The sequence below is a fragment of the Lithobates pipiens genome, unplaced genomic scaffold (assembly GCF_037356315.1).
Source record: "Lithobates pipiens isolate NorthernLeopardFrog02 unplaced genomic scaffold, aLitPip1_a1.2 Scaffold_19, whole genome shotgun sequence".
NCBI classification, from domain to species: Eukaryota; Metazoa; Chordata; class Amphibia; order Anura; family Ranidae; genus Lithobates; species Lithobates pipiens.
This window is the reverse complement of record NW_027507764.1, coordinates 123230879-123246614: the sequence shown is the minus strand read 5'-3', so window position 1 is coordinate 123246614 and position 15736 is coordinate 123230879. Positions and strand designations below refer to the sequence as shown.

The 15736-nt window shown below is 44.3% G+C and overlaps 1 protein-coding gene across 1 annotated transcript in view; it reads left to right on the top strand.

Moving 5' to 3' along the window:
* LOC143996260 (cryptochrome DASH) overlaps positions 1 to 15736 on the top strand; it is a 63584-nt gene that overhangs the window by 25933 nt on the left and 21915 nt on the right. The window contains exon 12 of the mRNA XM_077491226.1: positions 2848 to 2967. Coding sequence (XP_077347352.1) covers positions 2848 to 2967 — 120 coding nt within the window. The remainder of the gene's footprint in view (positions 1 to 2847; positions 2968 to 15736) is intronic.

Genomic DNA, 15736 nt, shown 5'->3' with positions numbered 1-15736 from the left:
TGGCTGTTCCTTCAGAGCACTTGTGCCAGTGATGTCACTGGCAGCATGTACAGTAAATATCTCCTAAACGGTGCACGTTTAGGAGATATTTACATTACCCATAGGTAAGCCTTATTATAGGCTTACCTATGGGTAAAAGTCGGAGATGGGAGTTTACTCCTACTTTAACAAACTGTTAGCAAACACTGAAGCAGATTCGGTAAGCTTTTCCCTAAAGTTTCTGATTGGGACTACATCCTTAATTTATTCTGTGCTGGGAAATTCCACATCTTTGAAAACTTTGAGTTAGTTGTGCTCAAAAACCAGTGAACATCCCTTAGCAGAACAGCACGTTACCTGCTTACATTATTTGACAGGGCATGCCATAATGTCTTATGACTCAGTCAAATTAAAGACTAAGCAGGTAATGGCAAAAAATGAAGGCTCCATACACTGTTACAGTTGTCAGTATAATATCAAAAGTAAATGGAAAGCATATTTATAGAATAAAAAAAATTCTACTGAAATGTTAAAATAATATAATATATTTTGCTGAAGTGTTCTGAGTGAGAATTAGAGGAAATAAATTGTGGAAGCCAAAAAGCAGCCAGGGAAGGAAAACAACGACTAGTCCTTCAATATGGCTAGTGAGCTCCATACAGCAGATTTTCCCCAATGGCTTACCATTCCTTATTCTGTAGTTCCATACTCTGGTAGATGCAGGACTTTGATTTTCGTGGTCTGATGACTGGTGGGGAATCATCAGTCAACAGTAGGAGAGGTGTAGGAAGGACCGATCCACAGGCTGAATAAAGCATAAACTGGGAGATCCTTGCACTCAATATTCTTAGGTGCAGCTTGCTCTCCAGCAAGGAGAACACTGAAATATACAGCTAGGAGGCTGCAGGTGTAGATGTGCCTGGACACATGAAGGGCACTATTTTCAGGAGGAATTTGAAACCAAATGTAAAATTTTCATGGTACTGCTGAGGCACAATTAACTTTTTCTATTTTCTTCCTATAAGACTGTAGGTCCACTTTAAGCTGAGAATTAAAAGGGTGTTTATATGCTGATCCAAGTTACTGCTTCCATCTAGATTACTTATCTCCACAGATTGCAGTGCTTCTCTCCACCCTTTTTTGTATCCTATAATTTTTTGTTCTTCTCTGATTATGTGAAGATGTATCTTTCCCAGCAGCAAGAATGACTGGTTATGAGTTTAGTGACTGACAGATGTGAAAAGGTGTATAAACCGTGATAAACCAGGCACCATTACTTTGACCAACATGTTAACACATGGCAGTGTTTTTCTTCAGTTTTTTTAATTTTTTTGCCTATACCATCACAGTGAGGCAGGCCATAGATGTGATTTTCTCTCCTACAACCACAGTTGCAAGAAAGAAAATCTCTTTATTCCCCCATCAACATAAATCGTGTTGCATGGGGAATTCCTCCGGTGGAGCTTTTGTGTTCTCCCGGGGTGAAAAGGGGCACGGGGAGCCATCCTTTCTGTTAGAACACAGTGATTATTGCTAGCAGTTGTGGCCGCTGGCAATAATCACATGTAGAAATCCGAAATGCTGCTTGACCCAAGTCGATTTATGGATTGATTTGGGTACAGCCTGCCCCTAGATAGTTTGAATCTCTTCTGGCCTAACCATCTATGGCTGACCTAAGGCATATTAATGTTTGCATAGGAAGTTTTTTTAGGTAGGGAGCAGTAGCAACAGCCCCAGTATATGCATTGACAAGTGTGACGCCTCTAAATTGTGGTGACAAAGGGAAGTGTAATCTTGGCCACAGCTTCATTTTATTTGTATTGAATAACAGAAATGAGGAACTGATTCTATGCAAGTCTGGTGTGCAGATTTTTACATACAGTAAGTAGGATGGTATTTTTCATAAGATGTTTCTTTGCTGTGCAATGGTCATACCTAATTTTTACCTAATTGTGCAGTATTTTCTAGTAAAAATTGCATGTTTCAAATAGACAACCAACGCATCACACCTTAAAAAACAAACAAAAAACACATGATTCTTTTTGCAACATGCTTCACCACAATAGAAAAACGTGCGTTGCAACACACCACACTTACAGGAATGGTTTGACAAACATTAAAACATGCATCTCAGCAGTGCGATGGGCTCAAAAGTAGTGCATAGTTTTTTTTTTTTTTGTTTTTTTTTATAGGTTAACATGTAAATGAGACTACCATGTTGTAAATATTTCAATTTAAAATGTGTTCTGATGTCTTCTGTCTCACAAGTTTTGTAATCAAAGGCATAGGCCACCTTGCATTTTCTACATGTTTTGCACTGAGGTCTGCAAAGCATTGCAACCGCTATCAGTACATTGCGAGTGCGCTTCACAGGCTTTTGCAAAGCTCCCCAGCTTCAGTACCATACCTCTCTGGAGGATGTGCAGCTGGACTACAGCGGGGAGGGAGGAGGGATCGCCGTTGCGCTGTATACAAGTTCCATCTGCCGCAGTAGTAAAAAATGTAAACAATAACAAGTCTGGGTGCCCACATAGCCACGCTAAATTCAAGAAATAACAGGATTTCCATGGAGGATGCACCCTGCAATTCAGGTAACGAGGGGGCAGTGTGGGTTTTGGGAATGGAGTGTGCAACCATGGTTCATGTTACAACTTAATATGGATGTAACTTGAAACATGAGCCTTTAAACTCCATAGTATTTAGTCACCTGGAACTGGTAATTCCAGTTTGGTTGGCTGGTATTTTCTGTTACGCAGAGAAACATTTGCTAATTAATGCATTTTACAGTGTTGTTCTGTGGGCTTACAGATAAGAATTGTGTTGCACAGAGATACCTTCTATTAATTGTCATTTTGTCTCTCTTTCTAGGTGGATTATGATGTTTGCAGTAACTATGGAAACTGGTTGTACAGCGCAGGAATTGGGAATGACCCTAGAGAGAATAGGAAGTTCAATATGATAAAGCAAGGGCTGGATTACGATGGGAATGTATGTATTTTGTTGAATAAAGAGCCATCTTACCTCTCTGCTCTAACATCACCATCATCTTTGTAGCGATCAGACTTTCTGTTTCAGGGATCCTTTTTCCACCCCACATAATCCAATCTATAATCACAAAATCCAATTTACAGTATCTCACAAAAGTCAGTACACCCCTCACATTTTTGTAAGTAATTTATTCTATCTTTTCATGTGACAAAGAAATTACACTTTGCTACAATGTAAAGTAGTGAATGTACAGCTTGTATAACAGTGTAAATTTGCTGTCCCCTCTAAATAACACAACACACAGCCATTAATGTCTAAACCGCTGGCAACAAAAGTGAGTACACCCCTAAGTGAAAATATCCAAATTGGGCCCACAGTGTCATTTTATGTGGCCACCATTATTTTCCAGCACTGCCTTAACCCTCTTGTACATGGAGTTCACCAGAGCTTCACAGGTTGCAACTGAAGTCCTCTTCCACTCCTCCATGACAACATCATGGAGCTGGTGGATGTTAAGCCCCATACACACTATCAGATTATCTGCTGAGTTTTTCCTTCAGATTTACCAAAACCATATAATATGAGGACAAACCTTAGGAGTTTCAATGTGTATGCAATCAGGCAGGCCCTTCTACTACATGGTTTTGGTAAATCTGAAGGAAAAACTCAGCAGATAATCTGATAGTGTGTATGGGGCTTTATAGACCTTGCGCTCCTCCACCTTTCCGTTTGAGGATGCCCCACAGATGCTCAATAGGGTTTAGGTCTAGAGACATGCTTGGCCAGTCCCTCATCTTTACCCTCAGCTTCTTTAGCTAGGCAGTGGTTGTCTTGGAGGTGTGTTTTGGGTCGTTATCATGTTGGAATACTGCCCTGCGGCCCAGTCTCCGAAGGTAGGGGATCATGCTCTACTTTAGTATGTCACAGTACATGTTGGCTTTCATAGTTTCCCCAGTGCCGGCAGCACTCATGCAGCCCCAGACCATGACACTCATATCAACATGCTCGACTGTAGGCAAGACACACTTGTCTTTGTACTCCTCATCTTGTCGCTGCCACACACCATCTGACCCAACTACGTTTATCTCGGTCTCATCAGACCACAGGACATGGTTCCAGCAATGTCCTTAGTCTGCTTATCATCAGCAAACTGTTTGCAAGCTTTGTTTTTCATCATCTTTAGATGCTTCCTTCTGGGACGACAGCCATGCAGAATAATTTGATGCAGTATGCGGAATATGGTCTGAGCACTGAAAGGCTGACCCCCTTCAACCTCTGCAGCAATGCTGGCAGCACTCATATGTCAATTTCCCAAAGTCAACCTCTGGATATGACGCTGAGCACGTTCACTCAACTTCTTTGGTCGACCATGGTGAGACCTGTTCTGCGTGGAACCTGTCCTGTTAAACCACTGTATGGTGTTGGCCACCGTGCTGCAGCTCAGTTTCAGGGTCTTGGCAATCTTCTTATAGCCTAGGCCATCTTTATGTAGAGCAACAATTCTTTTTTTCAGATCCTCAGAGTTCTTTGTCATGAGGTGCCATGTTGAATGTCCAATGACCAATATGAGAGAGTGAGAGCGATAACACCAAATTTAACACACCTGCTTCCCATTCACACCTGAAACCTTGTAACACTAACGAGTCGCATGACATCGGGGAGGGAAAATGGCTAATTGGGCCCAATTTGGATATTTTCACTTAGAGGTATACTCACGCTTGTTGCCAGCGGTTTAGACAGTGTTGAGTTATTTTGAGGGGACAGCAAATTTACACTGTTATATTAAGCTGTACAACCACTGCTTTAAATTGTAGCAAAGTGTAATTTCTTCAGTGTTGTCACATGAAAAGATATAATAAAATATTTACAAAAATGTGAGGCGTGTACTCACTTTTGTGAGATACTGTATAATTAAAAAAATAAAATAAAACTAATAAAAGGGGTTGTGTTGCCCATAGCAACACAGATTTCAGCTTCTTTTTATAGCAGGTATAAATAAGTCCTTTAAAGCGGTAGTAAAACCACATCCTTTAAAAAAAAAAAACCTGCAAGACAATGGCACAATGTGTTATTATGCATCGCATACTAGCACATTATGAAATGCTTACCTTAGAACAAAGCCCTCTAGCAGCTTGCTGTCCCCGCTGACAGGGTTTTCATCTTCACCCGGTCTTCCTTCTAGGTTCGCATATTCCGGCCCTTCAGAGCGCATGCACTGTTGACATCACCAGCTGCATGTAGTGTGACTATTTCCTAAACAGTGCAAGTTCAGGAGATGTTCACTGAAATTACCGGTAAGCCTCATTTTAGGCTTACCTGTAGGTACAGTGCCTTGCGAAAGTATTCGGCCCCCTTGAACTTTTCAACCTTTTGCCACATTTCAGGCTTCAAACATGAAGATATAAAATTTAATTTTTTTGTGAAGAATCACCAACAAGTGGGACACAATTGTGAAGTGGAACGAAATCTATTGGATAATTTAAACTTTTTTAGCAAATAAAAAACTTAAAAGTGGTGCGTGCAAAATTATTCGCCCCTTTACTTTCAGTGCAGCAAACTCACTCCAGAAGTTCAGCGAGGATCTCTGAATGATCCAATGTTGTCCTAAATGACTGATGGTGATACATAGAATCCACCTGTGTGTAATCAAGTCTATGTATAAATGCACCTGCTCTGTGATAGTCTCAGGGTTCTGTTGAAAGCGCAGAGAGCATCATGAAGACCAGGGAACACACCAGGCAGGTCCGTAATACTGTTGTGGAGAAGTTTAAAGCCGGATTTGGATACAAAAAGATTTCCCAAGCTTTAAACATTCCAAGGAGCACTGTGCAAGCGATCATTTTGAAATGGAAGGAGTATCAGACCACTGCAAATCTACCAAGACTTGGCCGTCCCTCTAAACTTTCAGCTCAGACAAGGAGAAGACTGATCAGAGATGCAGCCAAGAGGCCCATGATCACTCTGGATGAACTGCAGAGAACTACAGCTGAGGTGGGAGAGTCTGTCCATAGGACAACAATCAGTCGTACACTGCACAAATCTGGCCTTTATGGAAGAGTGGCAAGAAGAAAGCCATTTCTCAAAGATATCCATAAAAAGTCTTGTCTAAAGTTTGCCACAAGCCACCTGGGAGACACACCAAACATGTGGAAGAAGGTGCTCTGGTCAGATGAAACCAAAATCAAACTTTTTGCCCACAATGCAAAACGATATGTTTGGCGTAAAAGCAACACAGCTCATCACCCTCAACACACCATCCCCACTGTCAAACATGGTGGTGGCAGCATCATGGTTTGGGCCTGCTTTTCTTCAGCAGGGACAGGGAAGATGGTTAAAATTGAGGGGAAGATGGATGCAGCCAAATACAGGACCATTCTGGATGAAAACCTGTTGGAGTCTGCAAAAGACCTGAAACTGGGATGGAGATTTATCTTCCAACAAGACAATGATCCCAAACATACAGCAAAATCTACAAAGGAATGGTTCACAAATAAACGTATCCAGGTGTTAGAATGGCCAAGTCAAAGTCCAGACCTGAATCCAATCGAGAATCTGTAGAAAGAGCTGAAAACTGCTGTTCACAAACGCTCTCCATCCAACCTCACTGAGCTCGAGCTGTTTTGCAAGGAAGAATGGGCAAGAATTTCAGTCTCTCGATGTGCAAAACTGATAGAGACATACCCCAAGCGACTTGCAGCTGTAATCGCAGCAAAAGGTGGCTCTACAAAGTATTAACGCAAGGGGGCCGAATAATTTTGCACGCCCCACTTTTCATTTTTTTATTAGTTAAAAAAGTTTCAAAAATCCAATAGATTTTGTTCCACTTCACAATTGTGTCCCACTTGTTGGTGATTCTTCACAAAAAATAAAAATGTTATGTCTTTATGTTTGAAGCCTGAAATGTGGCAAAAGGTTGAAAAGTTCAAGGGGGCCGAATACTTTCGCAAGGCACTGTACAAATGAAGAAAATTAGCTTACGACCACTTTAATGCTTGCTCCTTTGTGATTATGAAAGTCCCTTTTTTTTTTTGATTTTTTTTTTTGATTTTTTTTTTTTATTTTTTATTAAGGTATCTGTCAATTTTTTTTTTTTTCAGTGTAAAGGCCCCTGTACACCAGATGCGTTGGGGCTATGCTGTCAGCGATTTTCAGCCCAGCTCTAATGCATAGACAAGGCAAAGTGCCTTATTTCCAGTGGTGTCAGTTGCAGTTGATAGGACTGTGTGGAAATGTCGATTTCAATCAAATTCTGTGAAAGAAAAGAAAACGGTGTGATGTGCTGGGATTGGCACATTGGTATTGCTCCTCCCAGCACACACCAACAGCTGAGCGTTCAGTGTGGCTTACTGGTTTGAACTGGCCCTAAAGATGCACTCCAGTTAAAGTGGTTGTAAACCCCTTACAACCACTAGATTAAAATGGAAGTAAACCCTTCCAAACAACTTTGACCTACAGGTAAGCCTAGATTAAGGCTTACCTGTAGGTCCAAGTAATATCTCCTAAACCTATATGGTTTAGGAGATATTTGCCCGAAAATGGGCACCGCTGTCTACGGCGCATGCGCCGTAGACAGCGGCGCGCAGGCGCACTAAATGCGGCAAGTCCAAGAATGGATTTGCCTAATTTGTCGACTCCCGTGCGCATGCGCGGGAGTGACGTCATCGCGGCTCCGCCGAATGGCAGCGTCGGAGCTCCGAGACGCGACTCCCGTGCGCATGCGCGGGAGTGACGTCATCGCGGCTTCTCCGCTGTCATTCGTCGGAGCTGCGAGAGACGCCACAACCAAGATGGATGCGGCGGACTACAGGTGACAGCGGCGACTTCGCTGGCTCCTGTGTCAGGTAAGTGACACATAATGAGCTACTATGCGATGCATAGTAGTCCATTATGCTTTACCTTTGCAGGGAAAAAAAGAGGAAGTAAACCCATTAGGGTTTACTTCCTCTTTAAGGCTTACCTTTAGGTGCAAGAAATATCTCCCAAACCTAAAAGGTTTAGGAGATATTTGCAGAACTAGCTGCACCGATGTCTGCGGCGCATGCGCCGTAGACATCGGGCGCAGGTGCACTGGGCGTGATATTCTGGTGGCGATTGTGCCATTAGTGGCGGCACCGACACGCATGCGTGGGAGTGACATCATCGTGGCTCTGGCCAGTCACAACGCTGGAGCCGCGATACCCGGAAGTCACTCCAGGATAGATGGTGTCGGAGGAGGGGAACGAGGACTGCTTCGGGGGCTTCGATCTCAGGTAAGTAATTCATAATGAGCTAGTATGCTATGCATATTAGCTCATTACGCCTTTGTCTTGCAGGAGTTATATATATATATATTTTTTTTTTTTTGAGGCTTTACTTCCTCCTTTAAAAGTGAGCTTCAAGTGGTTCTAAAGCAGGGGTAGGCAACCTTTTAAGCACAGTGTGCCGAAAAATGTTTTCAAAGAAATTGATTTTATAACGAAAAAATGTCAACTTCTCAATCATGAAAAATGATTTTTTATAAAGTGAATGCTGTAAACTACTTGAGTAGTGAGAAATTAACATCCTGCACTCTCATACCTCAGATCAGTCCCAATTCATGCATCTTCACCCCTCAGGTCACTGTCCCCCCTGCAAATATGCCCCACCACTGTAACACCTTTCTCATCTGCCCCACCACTGTAACCCCCTTTCTCATCTGCCCCACCACTGTAACCCCCTTTCTCATCTGCATCACCTCTGTACCCCCGGTCATCTGTCCCACCACTGTAACCCCCTGTACATCTGCCCCACCAATGTACCTTCTTTCTCATCTGCCCCACCACTGTAACCCCCTGCACATCTGCCCCACCACTGTAACCCCCTGCACATCTGCCTCACCATTGTACCACCCTGCTCTTCTGTCCTACCAATGTCCCCCTTTCTCATCTGACCCATCACTGTACCTCCCTGCACATCTGCTCCACCACTGTAACCCCCTGCTCATGTTCCACTGATGTACTTCCTTTCTCCTTTGCACATCTGCCCCACCTCTGTAACCCACAAATGTACCTCTTTGCTCCTCTGCCCAGCCACTGTACCCCCCTGTACATTTTTGCCCCACCAATGTACTGCCTGCTCTTCTGCCCAACCACTGTAACCCCCTGCTCATCTTTCCCACCAGTGCATCTCCTTTCACATCTGCACTATCGCTGTACCCCCTGCTGAACCCCCTTCACATCTGCCCTACACCAAACCCCCACACCCCACTCATCTTTCCCACCACAGTAACCCCCTTCTCATCTGGCCCAACACTGAACCCCCGCTCATCTGTGCTACCACTGTAAACCCCTGCTCATCTGCCCCCTCACTGTACCCCCCTTCTCATCCCTCCCACCACTGTACCTCCTGCACATCTGTCCCACCATTATACCCCCTTGTTCTTCTATCCCACCACTGTAACCCCCCTGCTCATCTGCCCTATCAATAATACCTCTTTTCTCATCTGCTCCACCACTGTACCTCCCTGAACATCTGCTTCACTGCTGTATCCCCATGCGCTACTGAATCACCTTCTCATCTGTCCTAACACTGAACCCATCTGCTCATCTGCCCCACCGCTGTAGCCCGCTTTCTCATCTGTCCCAACAATGCACCTCCTTTCACATATGCCCCACTGCTCTACCTCCCCTGCTTTTCTGTCCCATCGCTTAACCCCCTTCTCATCTGCCCCAACACTGAACCCCCCTGCTCATCTGTCCCAACAATACACCTCTTTTTTAACATATGCCTCACTGCTCTAATCCCCTGCTCGTCTGTCCCACTGCTCAACCCCCTTCTCATCTCTTCCACCTCTATACCTCCCTGCACATATGCCCTACTTTTGTATCCCCCTGCTCTTCTGTCCCAACTCTAAACCCCTCCTGCTCATTTTCCCCACCACTGTACCCTCTTCTCATCTATGCTATGTGTGATATGTAGAGTGGTGAAAGGAAGCAGAGATGAGACGCCTACATCAGCGATCCGACGTCTACCTGTCCTGGCACACTCATCCTGCTGATCCACCTTTCGTATCCAGCCCACGTGCTTGTATGTGATGTATTAGATGTCACATACAAGCATCTGAAATGGATACGCAATTATGAGCTCGGGTCAGGGGTATTTTCTGAAAGCAATGGGCTTGTGTGCAGGATCATAAGTTGGCGGCCCCCGCAGCTGAGAAAGTGTGGCGCTCCGCGCTGCAGCAAAAGTTGGGTGGGCTTTTTTTTTTTTTTTTTCATTGCGCTGAAGCCTGGCTGTGGCTTAAAGGGACAGAGTGCAGGGGTTCAGTAGTAAGTGATGCAAAGGTTCAGGAATAATTTCAACAAAGTTCCCAGAAGCTCGACAGTAATTCCACAAACTGTCACCTGATTGTGGTTTTCTCAATCACAGTGAAATTCCTTCTTCCTAAGATTAGTAGTGGCAACCATTCAAGTCATCTTCCTCCAGATGGTGGATGGGGCTAGCAGGACTGATTGGCTTTAGCAGTGGCCAGTGACAGTCCTCCTCCACCTGGAAACAGGGACTCTCCCACCTAGCAGAACTGTACCCAATCTCTTCCCCATTACAAAAGCTGACAATCTCAGCTACGGCAAAGTTAGAGAACCAAACAATGTTTCCCATCTTTTACAATGTGTGGGGGCACGGTGCCTCCCCCTCAGTGCAGGTGCGGCATGGGGAATTCTGAAATTGGAATGCAGATACCGCTGCTATCAATCAAAGCCAGTGATGAGGGGGCAGGGCCGAGTCCCACTGTCTGTGTCAATAGACACAGCAGCGGGGCTCGTAAGCAAGCACCTCATGAGAAGTGGCTTCCCATAGGGGCACTGAACAGAGAGCAAGTAAGTATAGAGATTTTTTGTTTGTTTTTATTTTATTTTGTCCTTTATAATCACTTTAAATAATTAGGCATTGATGTCCACACAAGGAGCACATCCAACTTGTACAGGGTTTCCATTAATTATCCAGGAATGCCGTAGTGCACTATTCCACTGCAGTCTCTCTTTCAGCAATCTGGGAACCCCTGTTGTCTACATAATTATTATGCAAATTGGGTGTTCCCAAACATACCCAGTACTGGGCACTCCCTGCTGCCTGGATATGGGGGAATCTCATTTCCAGCTACTATTCAAACCAGCCTTGAAACTTTTCATCCAATTTGGTGTCTAGATGGAAATCTCTTATTAAAGAGGAACTTCACCCTTTTTTTATCTTCATTCGAAAGATTAAAAAAAAAAAAAAAATCAGATACTTACCAGTCCCTGGAGTCCAGCAATGTCCTCTCGCAGACAGTTCTTCTCAGTCCTGCAGGTCTCCAGCACTGGCATCCTCGAACTGGGAGCCGATTGTGACTTTCCTGAACAATCACAGCTGGCTCCCTACTGTGCATGTGCAAGATCTTACAGCGCAGTGAGACTGGTCCTGCAGCCTCCAGGAACACTTGACATGTCCTAGGAGGCTGCAGGCAGACATGGGTTGGAACGACTATTCATCATCATAATCGCCTAGGTGACAGTTGAAATAGTCGAATGGGTACATGTCAAAAAAGATACCTGCTCCCAGTAAAAAGAAAAGCCATAAAATGTATTAGGGGTGGGGGTTGAAAGGGTGAATGATACTTTCACTTTTCAGTGAAGGTCCACCTATAACTTTTTAATATAAAAAGAGAATTGCTCAGACAAACCTCAAAAAGTTATAGACCTATCCAACTGACATTTATAGAGCTCTCTGGTGTTTCTTGGGTAGAATTAGAAGCTTACTTAATGATGATATCTCTTGATGCCTAAAGTTGCTCTTTAAAAGAGAAGTATGGTTTTCTTTTTTCCCCCATCATACTTATCTAAGTGAATGCAGCATGGGTTGATGCTGCATCTGTCCCCCTGGCGCCTCTGCACAGAGAAGCGAGTGATCTAACGCCGCTGATCACTTGGTTTTCATATCTCCGTGAGCAGACAGCTGTAGACTGTCAGTCGCAGCTCTCTGCTCTTCTCCCTCCGCGCTCATTGGAGCACTATGCTATAGAGGGGGCGAAGCGAGTCCTCTGAGGCTCTCAGCGTTTCGCAGGGAGCAAACTTCAGCCCACTCTGCTGAAAACGGGTCACATGAGGGCAAAACTAATTGCTTTCTTGTGATCCATAAGAGAAATACAGCCAAACAAGCTCAGGCTGGATATCTCCTTTTTAAATACAAGCCAATGATGCCCATGTCTGGTCCAGCATTCTTTTCATATTTGTGTATTGCATTGTAGATCATATTTGTGTAAGGTCTGGTTGCACAGATAGATGTTGGCTCCCAATTTCAATTATATGTACATAGATGTTACTGCAGCCCAGATCTGAGAAGAAGGGAGAGCTCCGACAGAAAACCTCATGCGACCGTCACATCAAGAAATGGTCTGACTTATCAGAGGTTTTTGCTGAGCGGCAGTTACCAATATTTAGTGGGGGTAGCCAGGATCTTCATACGAAAATTAGAACATTGATAAGTGTAAGGCTGACCGTAGGTCAGCCTGTGTTTGTGGGAGGAGTCAGGCTGCATAAAGCCTCCTCTCCGTCCCTCCTTCCCTGTTGGCGGTGGCTCTCGTAAGGCGTCATTTCCGGCTGATGGTGTTTGCTCCAAGTACAAATGTGTTCATTTTTCTATTGTGTATCCTTGTTTCGTTTCGTTTCATTTCACTGCTTCGGAAAAAAAAAAGAAGTAAGGCAACGTTTAATTTATGAATTTGAACGCAGCTGCATTGTTTTCAATGGGAATATCCACACAGATGCATGAACATGCTCTGCATTCATGCGTAACCAGAAATTGAGAAAGACGTGACAATCATTATGCAAAAAAGGGAAAAAAAATTTAATCTTTCTATCTAACTTTCCTGTAATATGGTTATCGCAATTTAAAGTGGTTTGGTACCTGAAAATGAAACTTCATGTTATTAAAATCAACAGATAGCATACTTACCTAAACGAACCCTGAAAAAAAAAAATATTATTTACTTACCTTTTATTTCTGATGTTTCAGCTGACTTCCGGGTTGTCCTCCCGTGGGAGTAGGCGTGGCTATCGTCCTCGCAATGGTCCCTGGGAAATTTGTAAGCTATTTCCCAAGAATCCATGGGGGACAATGAAATTGCGAAATCTCGCGAGATTTCGTTAGGACGCCGGTTACATGACGAGGGCGTGTACGAATTTGCCATTTTTAAAGTGGGCAGGCAGCTGTATCTGCCATTACCACTATTGCACACTGAGCATGTGCAAGATGGAGCGGAGCATGCTGGGAGCCAGACGTCATCATATACCAGGAAGTAAATGCCTGTGGGCTTCAGACGCCCACAGTTAAAATGGAAAACGCCAGAGCAGGTTTTTATAAGTCATCCTGAGGAAAAGATTCGTCGCGCCGGGGGTCAAATAAACGCCGGACGTGGATGCCAATCGAAGGTAGCACTCGCCCACCTGTGACACAGGTAAGAGAAAAAAAAAAAGAGCGGAATCCCGCTTTAACCCTGTATAGAGCCCATGGTAGCCTCTGTACAGAGCGCTCCTTCCAATCCTCCCTCGTTCTCTGAGGAAATCCGAAACACCTCATTGTCTGCACATTCCCTATGAGGAGATGTTTATTGAAGTCATAACCCGCCTCAGGTATCATTTTCATAGCAGTGGTGGTTTTTACTCGGGGGGAATGTTTTCATTTTCAGGTGATATGTTTGCATGTTCGATTGGCTCGGCCCCACTTTGACGTTGAGTCTCATTTCTGCTGCAGCGTTACAGATGTTCATATGTTCTAGCATGGTTACTTGTCAGGCTACGGCCAGCAGGGCACCCCTTTCAGGTTAGGAGGTCATATAGGCATGCATTTTTGTTTGTTGTTTTTTGTTTTTTCACAGGCATACATAGGGCTGAGGAATCCTGGTCCTAGATTGATCGCTTTCATGTTGCACATATTTATACTAAATGGTAGTTTTGTATGCTCAGGTCCCTTTTTCCATAGTTTGGTTTTTCTACACATCAACATGACGCAAAGTGTTGTTTTTTTGCTGTTTCAGACACTTTTTTGGTAGCTATCGTTTGTTTTCCTCATTTATCGGATTTTCAGAGTTCTTTTCATTTCTCGAACCCGACTCGGTACGTACGTGTTGTTTCTAATAGGTAGCTTTGTGTTTGTTTTCTTTCCATAGTGGTATTACTTCAGTTTCTCAGTTATTTTTTTCTTGTTTTTATTCCCGCTTCAGTTCTCATGGCCTTACACTACTGTAGAATTCACCCATAATGTCTATGGGTGCCAATGGATTGAGCTCTTTTTTATATTGGCTTGTATAGTGGCAAGTCTCCTCATCCGTTCTGTGCTGCTTGTCGTTTGGCTGGGCACGTTTCAGGCTCCTCGGACTTGAATTCACGTTGGGTGGCCTGCTAGGCCTCAGGTGGTCACAAGCAGACTCGTTAGTCCTGCTACACATACTTCCCGGCATTTGGTTCTCATACATTTTCTGTTTTCACATTCATATTAGCAGCATATCTTCACTCTTGGATCATGGGGTCACCACTGTAGCACTACCTATCGCGTTTATAGGTATGCACAGATTGAGATGGTCGTTTTTAATTGACTTGAACGACGGCAAGTCTCCTCATCTGTTTTCACATGGCTCACGCTATGACACATCGATAGCCTGACACATTTTCAGGTTCAAAGTCCTGAGTTCTCTTTATGAATTTGCCAGATTATGCCTCAGGTAACTCGGGCTGGTAATTTGACGAGGCTGACATATGTTTAGTCCTGTTTAAACTTTCCTTCGTCATTTCATGAGGGGAAAAAAAAGGGCGATAGGGGCAGCCAGGCTGGCCCAAGGTAAGTAATGAGTATGGTTGATACCTAGACCGTTCCTAGACTCGCGGCTGAACTGCAGCGCAGGGGTATTCCAAACCTAGCTTCAGCGCTCAAGGCTGAGCTGTTCAGACTTCTGTTCCCCTGTGCTTCAGGCTCTACTCCGGAGCAAGTTACACTTCGGACTGTCTCTTCATCCCTTTTTCAAATCCATGCTACCTTGAGTTCCCTGGCCTCTTCCTGCCAAGAATTGCGTGCAAGGGTGGAGATTTGGAGGCTCAGCTGAGCCCAATGTCAGGACTATCTGCCACTCCAGGGACATCTGCAGGTCCCGGGGCCCCCTTGGTGCAAAGCCCCGTACCCATAGGCCCAGGTGATAGTATGGGTATTTCTTCCATTGCCCCGGCTCATTTCATTCCCGTTAGCATCAGGAAGGACATACTGGAGGGCAAAGATGTTCATTTAGCATCACGATTGATAGCTGCCCATGATGTTGCCGATAACAGGTCATAATGGTGTTTCGGTGGTGGTTTAGACTAGGGATCATAGGCTCAACCGCAAACTTTCTATCCCGGAGTTTGTCCTGGCCTTTAGCTTATACAGAGACATAATTTGCTCAGCGAGTCCGCTAAGGAGGGAAGAGCTGGACCATTAGCTTTACACAGTGGTAGAGTTAGGACAGAAGTATGGGGGGTCAAATTGCTATGACTATCATTGCTAATTTTCTGCCAAGGCCGCTGCCTGTTTTGCTCAGTTCCAAGTGGTGACGGTGTGGAGTAACATAGACACTGAGTTGTTTTACCGGCATTTTGCTGGGCTTAGGTCACCTGTTTGGGCTACTCTGGCACCTTGTGACAAGTTGGGCTGGCCCATTCATTTTCTGGGAAAATCTCAAATCTGCAATAATTTTAACCTAGGTTCATGCAATTACAGTCAGTGCCGTCTGTTACATGTCTGTTACCAG